General features: G+C 40.0%; 1 protein-coding gene across 1 annotated transcript in view; it reads right to left on the bottom strand.

The window, feature by feature from the left end:
• The window catches only part of RGS20 (regulator of G protein signaling 20), a 73,122-nt gene extending 72,047 nt beyond the window's left edge, over nucleotides 1-1,075 (bottom strand). Inside the window, exon 1 of the mRNA XM_026516474.4 lies at nucleotides 911-1,075. Within this exon, the coding sequence (XP_026372259.2) occupies nucleotides 911-1,075 (165 nt within the window). The remainder of the gene's footprint in view (nucleotides 1-910) is intronic.
• Between the last annotated feature and the right edge of the window lie 15,011 nt (nucleotides 1,076-16,086).

Genomic DNA, 16,086 nt, shown 5'->3' with positions numbered 1-16,086 from the left:
TGTCTGAAAGCTCAAAAGTGAAGGTCAGTACATTTCTACATTTTTCTTCTTCCTGTGCCAATTAGTTAAAATGAGATGTCTGACAATAAAACATGATAATTATCAGGATATGAGCCATGGCACAAGGACAGATCAATTTTTTGGTGTTAAAGTATTTGGATAAAGTATTTGGACAGGTTTGCTGCAGTATGATTGCAGTGTTTATTTCTGAGCTCTGGTTATTGGTCGGCATTAACACATGCCCATCCCCCTCCACTCTGAATAACCTTTTAAGAGATGATTCTATTCATAGTTAAGAGGATTTACAGACTTAAACTGCAAAGAAACAACACTGAGCGGGGACATTGTCACTCTTCAGGGAAATAGTGTTATCTATGGGTAGAAATTCATGCTTAGAAAATTCACTGTAGGAAACTATGAATTTAGGAAAAACACCCCTTAGCTTCTTAATGTTCTTATGTTCCTGTATTATTTTGTCAGTTTTTTTCTTGGGCAATTTTTGTAGAAAGCAGTCTACAATTTTTCTTTCATTACTATATGGGATATAATTTTTATTTCAGAGGAAAACATCCAAGCCACGATAACTACAAAACATCAATAGTCGGAAAAATCTATGGATGTGTTTCCTGCTTTTTAAAACATTACCTCCTGAAACAAACAAATAAACAATAAATAAATAAGCATTTGTCTTAGGAAGGGGAAGCTGTTTAGGTTGGAGAAAACTGGACAGATCTAGTAATTATTATCAAGGTTCTGGTTTTTCTCTTAGGGTCAGCTTGAAAACATTTTGATAAATCCTCGGTAAGATAAAGTGAGAAACAGTATGAAAGCTTGCTTATGGTTTTATATTCTTTCCGGATAAACCTTTTCCTTGTCAAGAAAGGATCGTGGATCGTGAAGATTGTCTTACCTTGACATCACGCACAGCCTTGGTGCTGCCTTCATTTTCCATGGTTTGGTGAATGTTTGCTTTATATCCCTCAGCCCTAGGCGGGGGCAGAAACTGCTTCCACATAGATGGCCTGGAGAAATGTTTCTGGAGGCACTTTTGGTTGTCTTGGGAAGGAGTGGGCATGTTTTTACAATAAAGTTCCAAATGAGTCCTGCAGCTTGATTTTAACAACACTAGCCCAGGGTCCACTCTATTTCTCTTTGTTTGGCTGATGTTGGGCCATCTGTCAGTCAGCTGGGGACCTCCCTAGAAAGTTACACTATCTGAAGCAAAAGGATTATCTGTTTTGTGGATCAGCGGCTTATCCACTAGTGTTCTATTCCAGGTTGAGCCTCCTATTTTGAATGTCTAGGTATGTTACGACTGCCCCCTACAGGCAGCAATGAACTCCTAATTCCAATTTAATCCTAAAACAAAATTGAAAGAAATGATATTAAGTGATATATTACTTAGGATATAATGATAAAGGGAATAGATTGTTCTGCAAAATTCTGCATTAGTTGTGCACGACAGGGACTAGTACTTGGTAATCTTGGGCTATGCAAACAAGAGGCAGGTGGTCTGCTTAATCTATGTAGGTTTCTTGAAAGGTCATTTTAGCAGCAGTCAGCTTTGTGGCTAGAAATGTGTGCTAAACTCATACCCAAACTTAAGCCCAAGGATTATTACAACTTAATATCATGTAGAATTAAAGTGATTTTTCTTATGAAGTAACTAGTCATGTAATGATTCAGCCAAGAGTTGGCTTCTAACATCGTACTTCACATTTGTGAAGTGCCTTAGAAACAAAGATGATTAAACAGAGTGGAAAAAAGTAGGACATAATACCTTTCTCTCAAGGGATACCTAATGCTTAAGTAGCCCTTGCTGGGTCTGGGGGTGCACAGAGGTAAAGATGTCAGGTGTGTATTACTAGGGATTATGAACTGGAGAAGTTTCCTTTTGTAAAATGACCCCAGGCCTCCAGAATTGGTATACAAAACAGACACAATCCCTATCAACATCTCAGCTTCCTTTTTTCTTTTCTTTCAGCTTTCTTTTTTTTTTCTTTTTTGCAGAAATTGATAGGTTGATTCTAAAATTCATATGAGATTGTAAGGGACCCAAAATATCCAAAACAATCTCATAAAAAGAAGAACAAAGTTGGAAGATTCACATTTCTCAATTTTAAAGCTTATTATAAAACCACAATAATTAATATTGTGGTACTGGCATAAAGATAGACATATAGATCAACAGAATAGAATTGAAAGTCCATAAATAAATCCATACATTTATGGTCAGTTGATTTTTGGCAAGGTGCCAAAATAATTCAACAGAGGAAAGAATTGTCTTTTCAACAAATAAATGGTGCTGAAACAACTGGATAACTACAGGCAGAAAAATTAAGTGAACTTCTACCTCACACCACATAAAAAATTAACTCAAAATGAATTGTAGACTTATATGTAAGAGCTGAAACTATAAAACTGTTAGAAGAAAATGTAGGGGTAAATCTTTGTGATCTTGGATTAGACAAAGCCTTCTTACATACAATACCAAAAGCACAAGGGACAAAAGAAAAAACAGGTAAACTGGACTTCAGCAAAATGAAAAATTCTGATTTTCGAAAAACCTCATCAAGAAAGTGAAAAGATAACCCACAAAACAAGAGAAAATATTGCAAATCATATATACATGGTAAGAGAATGATATCCAGAATATGTAAAGAGTTCTTACAACTAACAAAACAAAACAAAATTTAACTGAAAATAGGTTATGTGTCTAAATAGACATTTCTCCAAAGAAGATATACTAATGGCCAATAAGCCCATGAAAATATGCTCAGCATCATCAGCCATTAGGGGAAAGCAAGTCAAAATCACAATGATTTTACATTCAATAAGTTGGCTTCAATTAAAAAGACAGACAAAGACAAATGTTAGTGAGTATGTGGAGAAACTGGGACTCTCATACATTGCCGGTGGAAATGTAAAATGTTGCAACCACTTTGGAAAACAGTTTGGCAGTTCCTCAAAATGTTCAACATAGTTGCCGTAAGATCCAGCAATTTCCTCCTAGATGTCTACTGAAGCAAGAGAAGTGAAACATGTGTTCACATCTAAAGGCTTGCACACAAATGTCCAGTAACTGGAACCAACCCACATGCCCAACAACTGGTGAACAGACAAAGTGAAGGGTATCTGTACAATGGAATATTATTCAGCAATAAAAAGGAATGAAGTGCTGATACATGCAACAACATGAATAACCTTAAAAACATGCTGAGAGAAGCCAGTCACAAAAGACCACACAGTGTATGATTCTATTTGTAAGAAAATGCCCAGAATAGGCAAATGTTGAGATACAGAAAGTAGATTAGCGGTTGCCTAGGGCAGGAGGGTTTGGGAAGAGATGGGGAGTGACTACCAATGAATAAAATGTTTCTTTTTGGGGTGACAAAAATTATAAAACTGATTTCAGTGATGGTTTCAGAACCTGGTGAATATACTAAAAACCATTTAGTTGTGTATGTTAGTGGGTGAATTGTATGGTATGTGAATTATATCTCAATAGTGCTGTTAAACTTTCTATAAAAAAGAGAGGCAACTTCTTCAAGTAACCAAATGTTTTGGAGAGGGGCCATAAATAAATCTCTTGACAGTTAAGATATGGTTGTGAAGATATGGTTGAACTATCATTGGTCTAGGGGTCCCAGGACCTGGTTCTAGACTCTGAATGAAAACGGAATAGGTGGTATTGGTATTCTCAAATTGACCTGTGCAATCTTTAGAGCCAGGAGATTATTTTGTCCTCCTGCCCATTTTGTCTCTGTGCATTTTGTGAATGGGGAAGCTTGCATGAGATATTAGGAGATGTGGGGCTATATATACAGTAGTACGGTTGGGACCAGCCTCCGTGTCTTCATATCCTAGGGCCAGAGCACAGTGTTCTGAGCCACTCTGCAAACCAAATCATTCTTGTTTCTCTTTTTCTTTAATGATGTCATTTAGGTCCACCAACCTTTTTCTCTTGCTCCGGTTTTCATTTTTGCACCCTCTATTTTTGTGCCAAACCTTGGAGGAAACGTTTCATTCAAATGTTTGTTAAGTTCTCCCTAGCACTCTCCCTATGCTTGCAAAAATTCTCATGTTTGGAAACTTCTTTCTAGTTAACAACCATTTCTATAAAAATTCTTTCATCTTCTTAAATTTAATATGTTGATAATTTTATCTAGATCTGCTAATAAAACACTGCACACTTAGTTCCTGAGGGATCCTAGCAGAAATTATTTTTTCATATTTGAGGTGCGTGTGTGTGTGTGTGTGTGTGTGTGTGTGTGTGTGTGTGTGTATAGTGACATAGTAGCATTGATTGGCCTTCCCTGATATTCTGGGTAAACCAAGTTTCCTGGAGATTACAGTAAGGGGAATCTGCATGAAAAAAAAATTTTATGATCTGTCAAAGTTGAGTTAAGTACTTATTGGCAAATATGTATTTATTTTGCATTATCTCAAGTAAGAACATCTCCTAAAGGGTGAGTATAACAGGCAGAACTGAAGGACTTGTGTCTAGGAAGCATAATCAGATCAGAGTGTGGTGGGAGAAGGGAGGTTAGTGGACTATTAATCTATACGACCCTGACTTGGTTTCTACTCCTGAGAATGGCAGAAAGCTGGTGGATTGACAGCCGATTGAGTAAGTGTTAATGAGGATGAACAGAAAATCCCTAAGCCTGGAGGAGCCCAGCCAACACTCTTCCCTCGTGCAAATGAGGCTGAGGGTATGCAGGTCCAGGGAGGGAAATTCTTACAGGGGCCCATCTTGGACAGTCATGGAAGAGTAAGATAAAGGAGCTGTCCAAGACTGCTCACCTGGTCATAGCTCACATTGTGGATCACTGCATTTGTTCTACTGGTAGGATAGGCAGTCTTTGCTGTATGTCATGGATCCAAACTGTTTTTCCTTCATCACTGTGTGTTGGAAGTGTTTGTGGTAAAAGCACCACTTAACCATGGATTGATAGCTTTGAGGACCCATGCACGAACCAGACTGCAAGGAGTGCAAATCACCAAATGACCCTTGACTTTCAGCTAGATGCAGTGACTAGAAAAGATTCTGGGTTGTCTTCCTTTAGAATGAGTGAAAACATTTTCTAAACGATTTTATTTTATTTGAGAGAGAGAGAGAGAGAGAAAGGAAGCACAAGCAGGGAAAGCATCAAGCAGAGGGAGAAGCAGTCTCCCTGCTGAGCAGGGAGTCCGATGTAATGCGATGTGGGGCTCTATCCCAGGACCCTGGGATCATGACCTGAGCCGAAGGCAGATACTTAACCGACTGAACCACCCAGGCGCCCTGAGTGAATACATTTTAAATGTCATTTAGAATATGTTCAGTGGGAATGTTTTTGCAAGTGTATATATGGAAAAAGGGAATTGTGCTTGTGTGTGTGTGTGTGTGTGTGTGTACACTGAGCTCACAAGAGGTGGCATGGAGTGGACTTTTTTTTTCTTGTCCACCATTTTTGTCCTTATTTCTAATAACAAAACTCCAGTTTTCTTCAGGAAAATACATCTATCCCATCCTCAACCCTTGTGATTTGCTTAGGGCTCACTCTGCATCCAGCTCCAGGTCTGTGAACAACTTGGCAAGTTAGTGAATTCCATCCTACTGCCCACACACAGTAACTGCTCCAGGTCAAGTGTGTGACTTGTTCAATTAGGGTCAACCCTAGGAATTTTGCTAAAGCTATCAGAAAAGCAGTACTGCTTTTTTCCCACTAGGGTTACTAACCAGTAGAATATAAACCTGCTGCCACTGGTGTCTATCTTTGCCAATACTTGCACAGAGCCTCCTTAAGAATGAAATCAGCTCACTGAGAACCAGAATAGAGAGGCAGGCAGAAAGAAAGACATTCCTGACATCATTTGAGCAATTCACTGTACCTGAAGATCTAATCCTAGACTCTTCATTTACATGATCCAATAACTTCCAAATAAAAAAATTTTATTTTGAGGATATTATTACTATTTGTTTAAGTTAGCTTGATCTGTTTCCTTTCACCTGCAGGATTGATGAAAGGCTTATTGGAGTGCTCAACACAGAATAAACTCTTGCTACATGCTAGCTATTATTATTATTTTGGCTGCTGTGACTGTATTAGTTATTTATTGTTGCATGACAAGTGTTCCACAACTTAGCGGTTTAAGATAACATTTATTGTCTGACAGTAATAGGAGCTGACTGCAGTTTTGCTGATCCTTTGGCTCAAGGTCTCTGCTGAGTCAAGGTGTCAGCTGGAGCTGTAGTCATCTCAAGGCTTCACTGAGGAAGGCTCCACTTTGAGGCTCACTCACACGGCTGTTGCCAAAACTTAGTTCCTTGAACGCAAGTGAACTAAGGGCACCAATTCCTTGCTGGTCGCTGACTGGAGTCCACCCTCAGCTTCTGCCACATCAGGCTGTGCGAGGGGCAGTTTACCACCTGGCAGCTTGCTTCACCAGTGCGAATAAGTGAGAACAACGCAACAAATGCAAGCAAGATGGAAGTCACAGTCTCTTGTAACCTGACGTCAGAAGTGACATCCCCTTTCCTTTGCTGTATGCTGTGTCTTAGAAGAAGGTCAGTATGTCAAGCCCATGCTCGGGAGAGAGGATCACAGAAGGGCAGGAATAACTGGGAGGTGGGATTACTTGAGCCACTTTAGAAGCTGCTACCGCAGTGACCATATTTTTAAATTTTCCAATTGTGGGAGATTGTCATTATGGGGCCAATAGAGCAGTATAATAAAACTGACCTACGTGGAAAATCCTGAAGCTTGGTTGCCGTAAGAATTTAGGGCACCGGTATTGCAAGTAAGTGAAATCCTGTGTGATTGATATTAGATCTGCTTTGGTAATACCAACACAGAGGCTGTTAGGATAGTTAGAGGACTTTGTAAAGGTGTCATGGTGTCAATACTCTGAGTTACTGTTAGGCCAAAGAAGGTCAGCTTCCTACAAATGCCTATTGTATGAAAGACAATGGAAAAACCATTATTCCATTAAACTAACAGTTTATTCAGTGAGCTGCAAAAATTTCTCAAAGTCCTCACCCAACTGAAGGTAGGCTGGTAGCCTAATGTTCACTAGGGGCAATTAGTGTTTCATGTTAAATCATCTTTTAGAATAGGATTTCCTTTGACTGGAACTCCTCTATCTCTATGGGCAAATATAAGTTTAACCCACATTTGGAAAGAAAAGATTGGAAATGATGATGTTCATAACGTTTATTATGTTTTAGGCTTCTATGAAAAAATTTTCGTATTTTTTCTACTTCTGATCACTTCTAAGTGGTATACTTTCTCTAAACGTATAACATGATCCTATTCTAGTGGAAAGAAAGTTAAACATATGGGATATTGACTTAATTTAAAGAACGTATGAATTATTACTATTATTTTTCTCCTGTTGCTGTAGTTTTATATTTCCCTCATGTCATTTCCAAATTGCAAATCTAGAGCTCAATTGTCAAGGGATTACAAAGCAGCTCAGAGGATATCTTGCATATGCTGTAACTGACAATTGGCAATTTGAGGTAGATGTATTGAAGAGATAATGTGAGGGACAGATCATGAGGGATGCCTGCCTCTTCTCTTCTCCCTGATGCCAAATAGATCCCTGGTGATGCTTGGAGAAGACCATCCCGGGTGACCTGAGGACTAGCCTCTCTCCATCACTGCATTGTTCCTGATTTTTTTTTCATGGCTTTGTGCCTCTCTGTAAAGAGGATTGCTCATGGAACCTGCTGACACGTGCCTCATAGTGACAGGTCTGGGGCTGGGGTGGTGCAGGGAAGATGCTGTGCAGAGCACACCTGGTCACCAGCTTTGCTCAGCGAGGCAGAGAAACATGCTCTGCATCTTGCCACGAAGCGAACTGCTTCATCTTAAAAATGACAACATTTTCAAGGGGGTCAAGGGTAGAAAGAAGGAAAGGGACTGGCTCAGAATCTGTGAATCATGCTTTCTCTCTTTTGCCGGAATGCCCTCTGTCTGTTTCTTAATGTGCCTGCGTTGCTTAGGACGGGCACCAGTGTCAGTTCTAAGGTGGACCCGCCGGACCTCTCTCTCCTCTCTGTGAGCAGCAGCACCACCTGCCTCTTCTAGGTGCCTGGAGCAGTTTGAGACGTACCTCTGTCATTGCACTTACTGAGATCATTGCATCTGGGCTCCTCAACGGACTCTCACAACTCCGAAGAATAGACCCCACCCCCCAAAATTGGGGTGCCTGCCATGTTGGGGACATTAAGTGAACATGTCTCCGACGGAATGAGAGAGAGAGGAATTAAACATGTTTGCTCTTGTGATTTGTCTGCTCACAGGAGTTTTAGTCGTTGTCAATGATGTGTAATCATGCTTTGTTCTGGCGGTGGGATTAAGCGGCTTCATTTGTATTGTGTATTAGTCAGCTTGGGCTCCCATATCAAAATACCATAGACTGTGTGGCTTAACCAACAGAAATTTATTTTCTTACCTTTCTGGAAGCTAGATGTCTGAGAACAGGGTGCTGCCGTGGTCGGGTTCTGGTGAGAGCCCTCTTCCTGGCTTGTAGATAGCCACCTTCTCGCTGTGTCCTCAGATGGCTTTCCTTGGTGTCTGGTGTCTCTTCTTATAGAGACACTAATCCCATGATGAGGGCATCTCTATGACCTCATCTAACCCTAATTACCTCCTGAAGGCCCCATTTCTAAATATCATCATACTGAGGTTTACAACGTCAACACATGGATTTTGAGGGAAACACATTCAGTTCATAATGTTAAAAGGTAAACTGAGGCACATTAACATTTTTCAAGCATTGATTTGAGTTACTATCAATTTGAAACAGGCGGCACCAAACTGAAAGTGCTTGAAACGAGCTTGGGAAAAGGCTTGTAAGAACAGATGTGGAAGCAGAGCAAGGAAATGATTTGATTGGCTACAGATTGGGTGGTTGACTAATCTGGAAAAGTCTAGGTGGCTGTTTGTGATTGTTTAGTGTCCTTGTCTATGGTACAAGTGCATTTACAGGAATTGACTCTGGGTTACACGGTCTACCAAGGCATTAGAGGGAGCTCAGTCTAATGGCCTCCTAGGTTACTTTAACAATTTCCCCTTTTGGCCATCTTCTTGTACATGATGGATTGACCAAAAAATTGGTATTAGTGCCACCCTCAGTCACTCTAAGGGTTGATTTGTTTTGCTGTGAAACTCATAGGTTATGATGGTAGTTTGTGAAAGATTTTTGCTATTCATTTCCTTGTTCATCTTGTTTCTCTTTTTCCCAGCTCAGGTGAGACCATCTGATGTACAAGCATGTATTTAAGACTTCAGTTATTTACTTATTTATTTGACACAGAGAGAGAGCACATAAGTAGCCAGAGTGGTAGGCACAGGAAAAGGGAGAAGCAGGCTCCCTGCTGAGCGGAGAGCCTGATATGGGGCTCCATCCCAGGACCCTGGGATCATGACCTGAGCCAAAGGCAGACGCTTACCCAACTGAGCCACCCAGGTGCCCTGGTATTTAGGCTCTTGAGAGATACTACTTTAAGTAGACATAACATAAAACATAATTATTGTTGAAAAGTCCATTTATAAGCTTTTACTTTCATCTATTCAATGTACTTGTCCTTAAAATGACGTGGAGATTACTCCTGAAAATTTCACAAAATGTTAAATAGCTATCCATCATCTCAAGTTATTTTTCTTGCTGCAGCATTTTCTAACAGCTGTAATATCAGCTTATTTGACTAGTAAACCTAAGTAGAATTGAAGTTGTACGTCTGCATTATATTTTAATGTTGATAACTCTGAAGACATGAATGCTTTAATTAAAACAACCAAATTTAGACTAGCTTTTACCCAGATTATGCCAGATCATGTGAACTTGAAAAACTTTTGGGTTAGTTTCTATATTTCTGAGAGAATACTTAATTTATGTAAATACTTAATTTATTTTTCTTTAAGCCAATTAAATAGAGTTCTACAAATTAATTTTGCCAGTACCATCTGGACATAGAAAAGTGATACATCTATAACACGTCTATAGACATAAATTAACATATAGCAGACACTTTTTAAATTTTAGTCATGAGACAAGTATTATAATACAAAACCACTAGTTTCTAAAAGAACCGTTGGATCCAAATTGTGTTTCTGGAGGTTGGAATAAGTTAAGATTACTTGCTCTGATGCCTAAAGCTTTTTACTGATATTTATGGAGATGATTTATGATTTTTTCATTTGCTTTTTAAAGAAATTTCTAGGAAGCCATTTTTAATTCGTTTAGCCTCTTAGAAGTTTCTGCATACCAATCAAAAGATGTATCCCATTATTTTTGGAAAATTTGGGGTGCCTTTTTCTCTAGGGCACTTTATAAATGGATAAGCTTATCTAAATTAAAAGTTCCCCAGTGTGGCCAATGTAATTCAAGATTATCTTTGGTAATTTTCATCCACTTGTTCAGACAAACACAGGTTCTGGGCTCATAATTTTCCTATGTATACTCAGGCAGAATCCTAGCTGGAGGAGTCCCAGACTCTTTGACTTAGAGGAACCCGTTTTGTTTTGCTCTCTTGTCTTTTTCCATTAATACAGAATTTTAGCTACTGGAGGCCTCACAATGTACCTAGACCAGTTTAACTCAGACCAACTCCAACTCTGGGCCCAGTCTGGAAAAAGAAATGCTCAAACAAAGCTGGAGAGCTCACAGTGCAAAAGCTGCAGAGCTCAGATCTGAAAGGAACTTTCTGCACCCTCAAAGAAAGAGGTGGGCACAGTGGGCTCAGCAGGTGCTTTTGCCCGATTGCTCCTCGAGAGCTGTCAAAGGTCTCCTCTGGATCCTGTTTCTGACACCAGAACTTTTAAAAGACAAGCTAAGCCATATTAAAACTTTGAAGAGTTTATTCGAGAGATTCTATGTTGAAAATTGGACATAAATTCACATCAGGCAGTGCCAAACCAAAAGTGGTTAGGAGCACTCTGCGAACAGTAGTTGGGGAAAAGGCTTTTGCAGAGCAGATGCAGAAGCAAAGCAAGGGAATTATTTGGCCACAGGTTAAGCAGGTGCCTCATTTAAGAAAACCTAGGGGCACCTGGGCGGGTCAGTCGTTAAGTATCTGCCTTCCGCTCGGGCGTGATCCTGGCATTCTGGGATCGAGCCCCACATCAGGCTCCTCCCCTGGGATCCTGCTTCTTCCTCTCCCACTCCCCCTGCTTGTGTTCCCTCTCTCGCTGGCTGTTTCTCTCTCTGTCAAATAAATAAATAAAATCTTAAAAAAAAAAGAAAAAGAAAACCTAGTTGGCTGTTCGTGATTCATTGCCTTTTTTTTTTTTTTAAAGATTTTATTTATTTATTTTGAGAGAGAGAGAGAGAGAGTGAGCGCAGGCTGGGGGGAGAGGCAGGGGCAGAAGAAGAGGGAGAAGCAGACTCCCAGCTGAGCAGGGAGCCCAACACGGGACTCGGTCCGAGGACCCTGGGATCATGACCCAGCCGAAGGCAAGACGTTCAACCAGCTGAGCCACCCAGGCGCCCTGTGATTGGTTGCTCTTAAATTTTGTTTTCTGGGATACAAGCACATTTACAGGAATTGACTCTGGCTTAGGTTTTGGTTTGCTTATGTAGGCTACCCAGACATTACAGCCATCTGGGTCTAAGGGCCTCCTTTAACAATAGCGTATTATGTTACAAACTGCTGAGGACCGACTGGCTGACACACGCGCTCGTAACAAATCAGGGAGTCAGGCAGCCGTCCAGGCAACACTTTTCCTACCCTTTGTCTCCTTATAATTAGGATCTCTATTTTTCAGGGTAGTGACTGATTGGTGGTCCCTAAAAGATATGTCCACATCAAATCCTAGGAATCTGTGAATGTTTCCTTATTTGGAAGAGGTATTTGCAGATGTAAATAAGTTAAGGATCTTGATATGAGCAGATCATTTTTAGTCATCCAGGTGGTCCATAAATCCAATGACAAGGTCCTCATAAGGCACGGAGGTGGAAGCAGCATCATGACCGTGGAGGGAGAGATTGGAATGTTACAGGCACTGGAAGCTGTAAGAGGCAAGGATTGGATTCTATCCCAGAATCCTGGGAGAAGCGTAGTCCTGCTGTTACCTTGATTTTAGACCTCTGCCCTCCAGAACTGAGAAAGAATACATTTCTGAAACTTCTGGGGTTTTTAAGCCAGCCCTCATGTTTGTGACAAGTTTGGTACAGCGGTCCTGGCAAACTAGTACAGTCAGAAATCCTTTTCTTCATCTGAAGCAGCATTTCTCAATGTTTTCTTCATTTTTGCCCAATCCAGAGGAGAAAAAAACCCTAAATTTTAAGGTGAATTTGGTTTCTCCCTGACAAGAGAAGTTAAATACTAAGAACATTTTGGCAGGTAGGGTTGAGTCATTATGGGTCACAGACCATCGTAATGTCTACAGTTTTCTCAACCTCAAGGACCATTTTGTCACCTTGAAGACAATATTATCCCCCAGTTTACATTGAGAGCACAGGTCTAGAAATATAGGAAATGATTAAAAAGGAGAAAATTACTAGGGGAGGAAGCATCGACAATGTGGATAGCATCAGTGGAAATTTAGGTCTAATAATTTTCTGTTTTTAAAGAAAGGTATATTTGGAGAAAGAGCTATTAAAAGTCAGTATGCAATCTGACTTAAAACTTTAAAACTTCAGTTTTAGATTAAGTAGCAACTGAATGGTACAGATAGAGTTATAGGTAGGTCATGGGCTGGGCCTTGATTGATGGGTATGGGTGATTAGCAGAGGAGAGCCAAGAGGGCATTCCTGGTACAAGGAGAGAGGTGGAGTGAAGGAGAGAACACAAAACTCATCTGGTCTAATAAGCTTGTGATAACAACTGGATTAGAGGCCAAGGGAAGTAATGGTGTTGGGTCCATATTGCAGGGAGCACTGAATGCTATACCGGGAAGTCTGGATTTTGTTCTATGGGCAATAGGGAGACGGTGCATATTCTTCATTAATGTTTATATCCTAATCTCTTCTTTTTTATAAGGACACCAGTTTTATTGCATTAGGGCCCACCCCAAGGGCCTCATTTTGACTTAATGAGGCTACCTCATTTTCAAAAACCTTTTTAAAGACCCTACGTCCAAATACTGTCACATTCTGAGGTACTGGGGATTGGGAGACTTCATCATATGATATCTGGGGGGAAGGAATACAATCAGCCCGTAGCAATAGCTACATAAATCAATGTTATACCAGTGGTTTAACTTGTTACGTCTGAGTTTTTAATGTATTTTCTCCCAGAAAAAAATAAATTCAATCTCTTAATTCTTTTTAATTTCTTCTTCTCAGCATCTGTACTCTTGACACATTGATATGAAACTTTAAATTTTCAGATTCAACTTACAAGAAAGTTATGACAGAATAAAATTTCTTTCTGGGGGCGCCTGGGTGGCACAGTCGTTAAGCATCTGCCTTCGGCTCAGGGCGTGATCCTGGCATGCTGGGATGGAGCCCCACATCAGGCTCCTCCACCGGGAGCCTGCTTCTTCCTCTCCCACTCCCCCTGCTTGTGTTCCCTCTCTCGCTGGCTGTCTCTCTCTCTGTCAAATTAATAAGTAAAATCTTTAAAAAAAAAAGAAGAATAAAATTTCTTTCTATCTCCTCTCAGCTTTACAATGAAGAAAACTAGTGTTTTCAACTATTTGTAAAATGACAGCTTATTATATCCTTTGTTTATATGAGTTAATCAAACATACTTCATTATAATCAAACTACTTTATTTTTTTTAAAGATTTTATTTATTTATTTGACAGAGATAGAGACAGCCAGCGAGAGAGGGAACACAAGCAGGGGGAGTGGGAGAGGAAGAAGCAGGCTTATAGCAGAGGAGCCTGATGTGGGGCTCGATCCCATAACGCTGGGATCACGCCCTGAGCCGAAGGCAGACGCTCAACCGCTGTGCCACCCAGGCGCCCCTATAATCAAACTAGTTTAAATGGAATTACTTGATTTTTATCAAGTTTGATTTTTTGTTAATTCATTGAAATATGAGAATTACCCATGGTGAAAGTTCTGCTTATTATTCTCTCTACTCTGACATATATATATATATATATATATATATATATATATATATATATATCTCCACAGTATATGCTGCAGTTTGAATAATTCCTAGGTCTACCGACAACATTCAACTCCTTCTTGTAAAATGGCATTAAACATTCATTTTTGTGATATCTTGAAGTATGATATTTAAAAAGTATTTTGAAGATGAAGACATGCATTTGGCCCTGATTCCTGGGCCTCTTTTCATCATCAGAGAACAGGATAATGAGGAGACGTGTGTTAGGGTGGGTGAAGGCAAACCCTGTTTATCTGAGCCTCAGGAAAAAAATTCTGCATGAATAAAATGAAAAATTTCTTGATTTCTCCACTTGGTTTACTTTGAAACCTAGCCTGTGAATAAGTAAGTTTTTTAAAATTATTATTATGTTCATTTAGCCACTGTATAGTACATCATTAGTTTTTGATGTAGTGTTTAATGATTCATTAGTTGCATATAACACCCAGTGCTCATCACAACACGTGCCTTCCTTAATACCCATCACCCTGTAACCCATCCCCTCACCCTTCTCCCCTCTGAAACCCTCAGTTTGTTTCCCGGGGCCCAGTCTCTCATGGCTTGTCTCCCTCTCTGATTTCTCCCCCTTCAGATTTCCCTCCCTTCCCCTATGGTCCTCTGTGCTATTGCTTATGTTCCACATATGAGGGAAACCATAGGATAATTGTCTTTCTCTGCTTGACTTACTTCACTTAGCACAATCCCTTCCAGTTCCATCCATGTGAATAAGTAAATTCAATTCGTGGTAGTGAGAAGTCATCTTCATAAAATTTTAGGGAGATAATAGTCCATATAGCTCCTTGAAATATAAAAGAGAAGTTAAAAGATTGGTTATTGGAATTTAATTATATCAGACAAGTTAAATGAGTGGCTCTTTGATCATGTTTACTTCAGCTTTTAAAAAGTTCTATAAAACTTGGGATGCCTGGGTGGCTCCGTCAGTTAAGCATCAGCCTTCAGCTCAGGTCATGATCCTGGGATCGAGTCCCACGTCAGGCTCCCTGCTCGGTGGGGAGCCTCGTTCTCCCCTCCTCCTCCCGTCCTCCTCCCCCTGCTCTCTCCCTCTCAGATGAATACAATCTTTAAAAACAAGTTCTATAAAACTGTAATCATCTTTCAGTTTGCCCTGAAACTTCTGTCACCAGTACCAGGAGTCACCTTCTAGTAACGGAATATTTTGGTCCCTTTTCTGTCCTCCATGTGACCTGCCTATAGCATCTGACACAGTAAGCCAGTGCCTCTGCTTTGAAACTTTCTGTCCCCTTAATATTGTTAGTCTTCCATAGATTTTTTCCCCCATACCTATCTGGAAACTTCGTTTTGTTATTCTTTTTCCTCTTCCTGGTCCATAAGTAGTATGTCCTCAGGATTGTGCCCTTAGCTTTCTTCAATTCCTGCTCTTGGCTGACTGCATCCCTTCTCAAGACTGGAATTTTGTTTTCCACGCTGATGATACCCACATCATATCTCCAGTCCAGACTCCATCCTGAACTCTAGAAAGATCAGTTTAACTGATTCCTTGACATTTCCACCTGGGTATTCCGTATGAATTTCAAACTCAACATGTCCATGTGACCGGCACCAACAGGTCTATTGTATCTAGACTTCCAGGACTGCCTTCAGAAAACAGAGATCAGTTTTGCTCAAATATATTTTGCTGATAGGCATTATGAGGGAATAGGTTATGTCCTGCTTTCAAACAGACTTACAAAAAGAAACTTTACATGGATATTATATATGAAGCTCTGGGCACAGTACAGAATACATTACAATTTTATCCTAGTTCATCTTCATTCACATAGCAACCTACATCCCATAGCTAAGTTATTAACAAAAGTGATAAGAAGGGAGGATTTTGATATTTGTTTTTTTCTGATGTATAGTTCAATCCTTATTTTTCTCAGAAATTCTTGACATCTCATGACTTATAATATTACATTGCTTAAATTCCAGAATTCCCCATCCAGTCTTTATCCTTTAGGCACCCACCATGACATGAATTGCAAGAGGATTTCTTCTACTATCAGAGG

The sequence above is a fragment of the Ursus arctos genome, unplaced genomic scaffold (assembly GCF_023065955.2).
Source record: "Ursus arctos isolate Adak ecotype North America unplaced genomic scaffold, UrsArc2.0 scaffold_6, whole genome shotgun sequence".
In the NCBI taxonomy this organism is placed as follows: Eukaryota; Metazoa; Chordata; class Mammalia; order Carnivora; family Ursidae; genus Ursus; species Ursus arctos.
The sequence above is the reverse complement of the archived record's forward strand: the minus strand, read 5'-3'. Positions and strand labels throughout refer to the sequence as shown.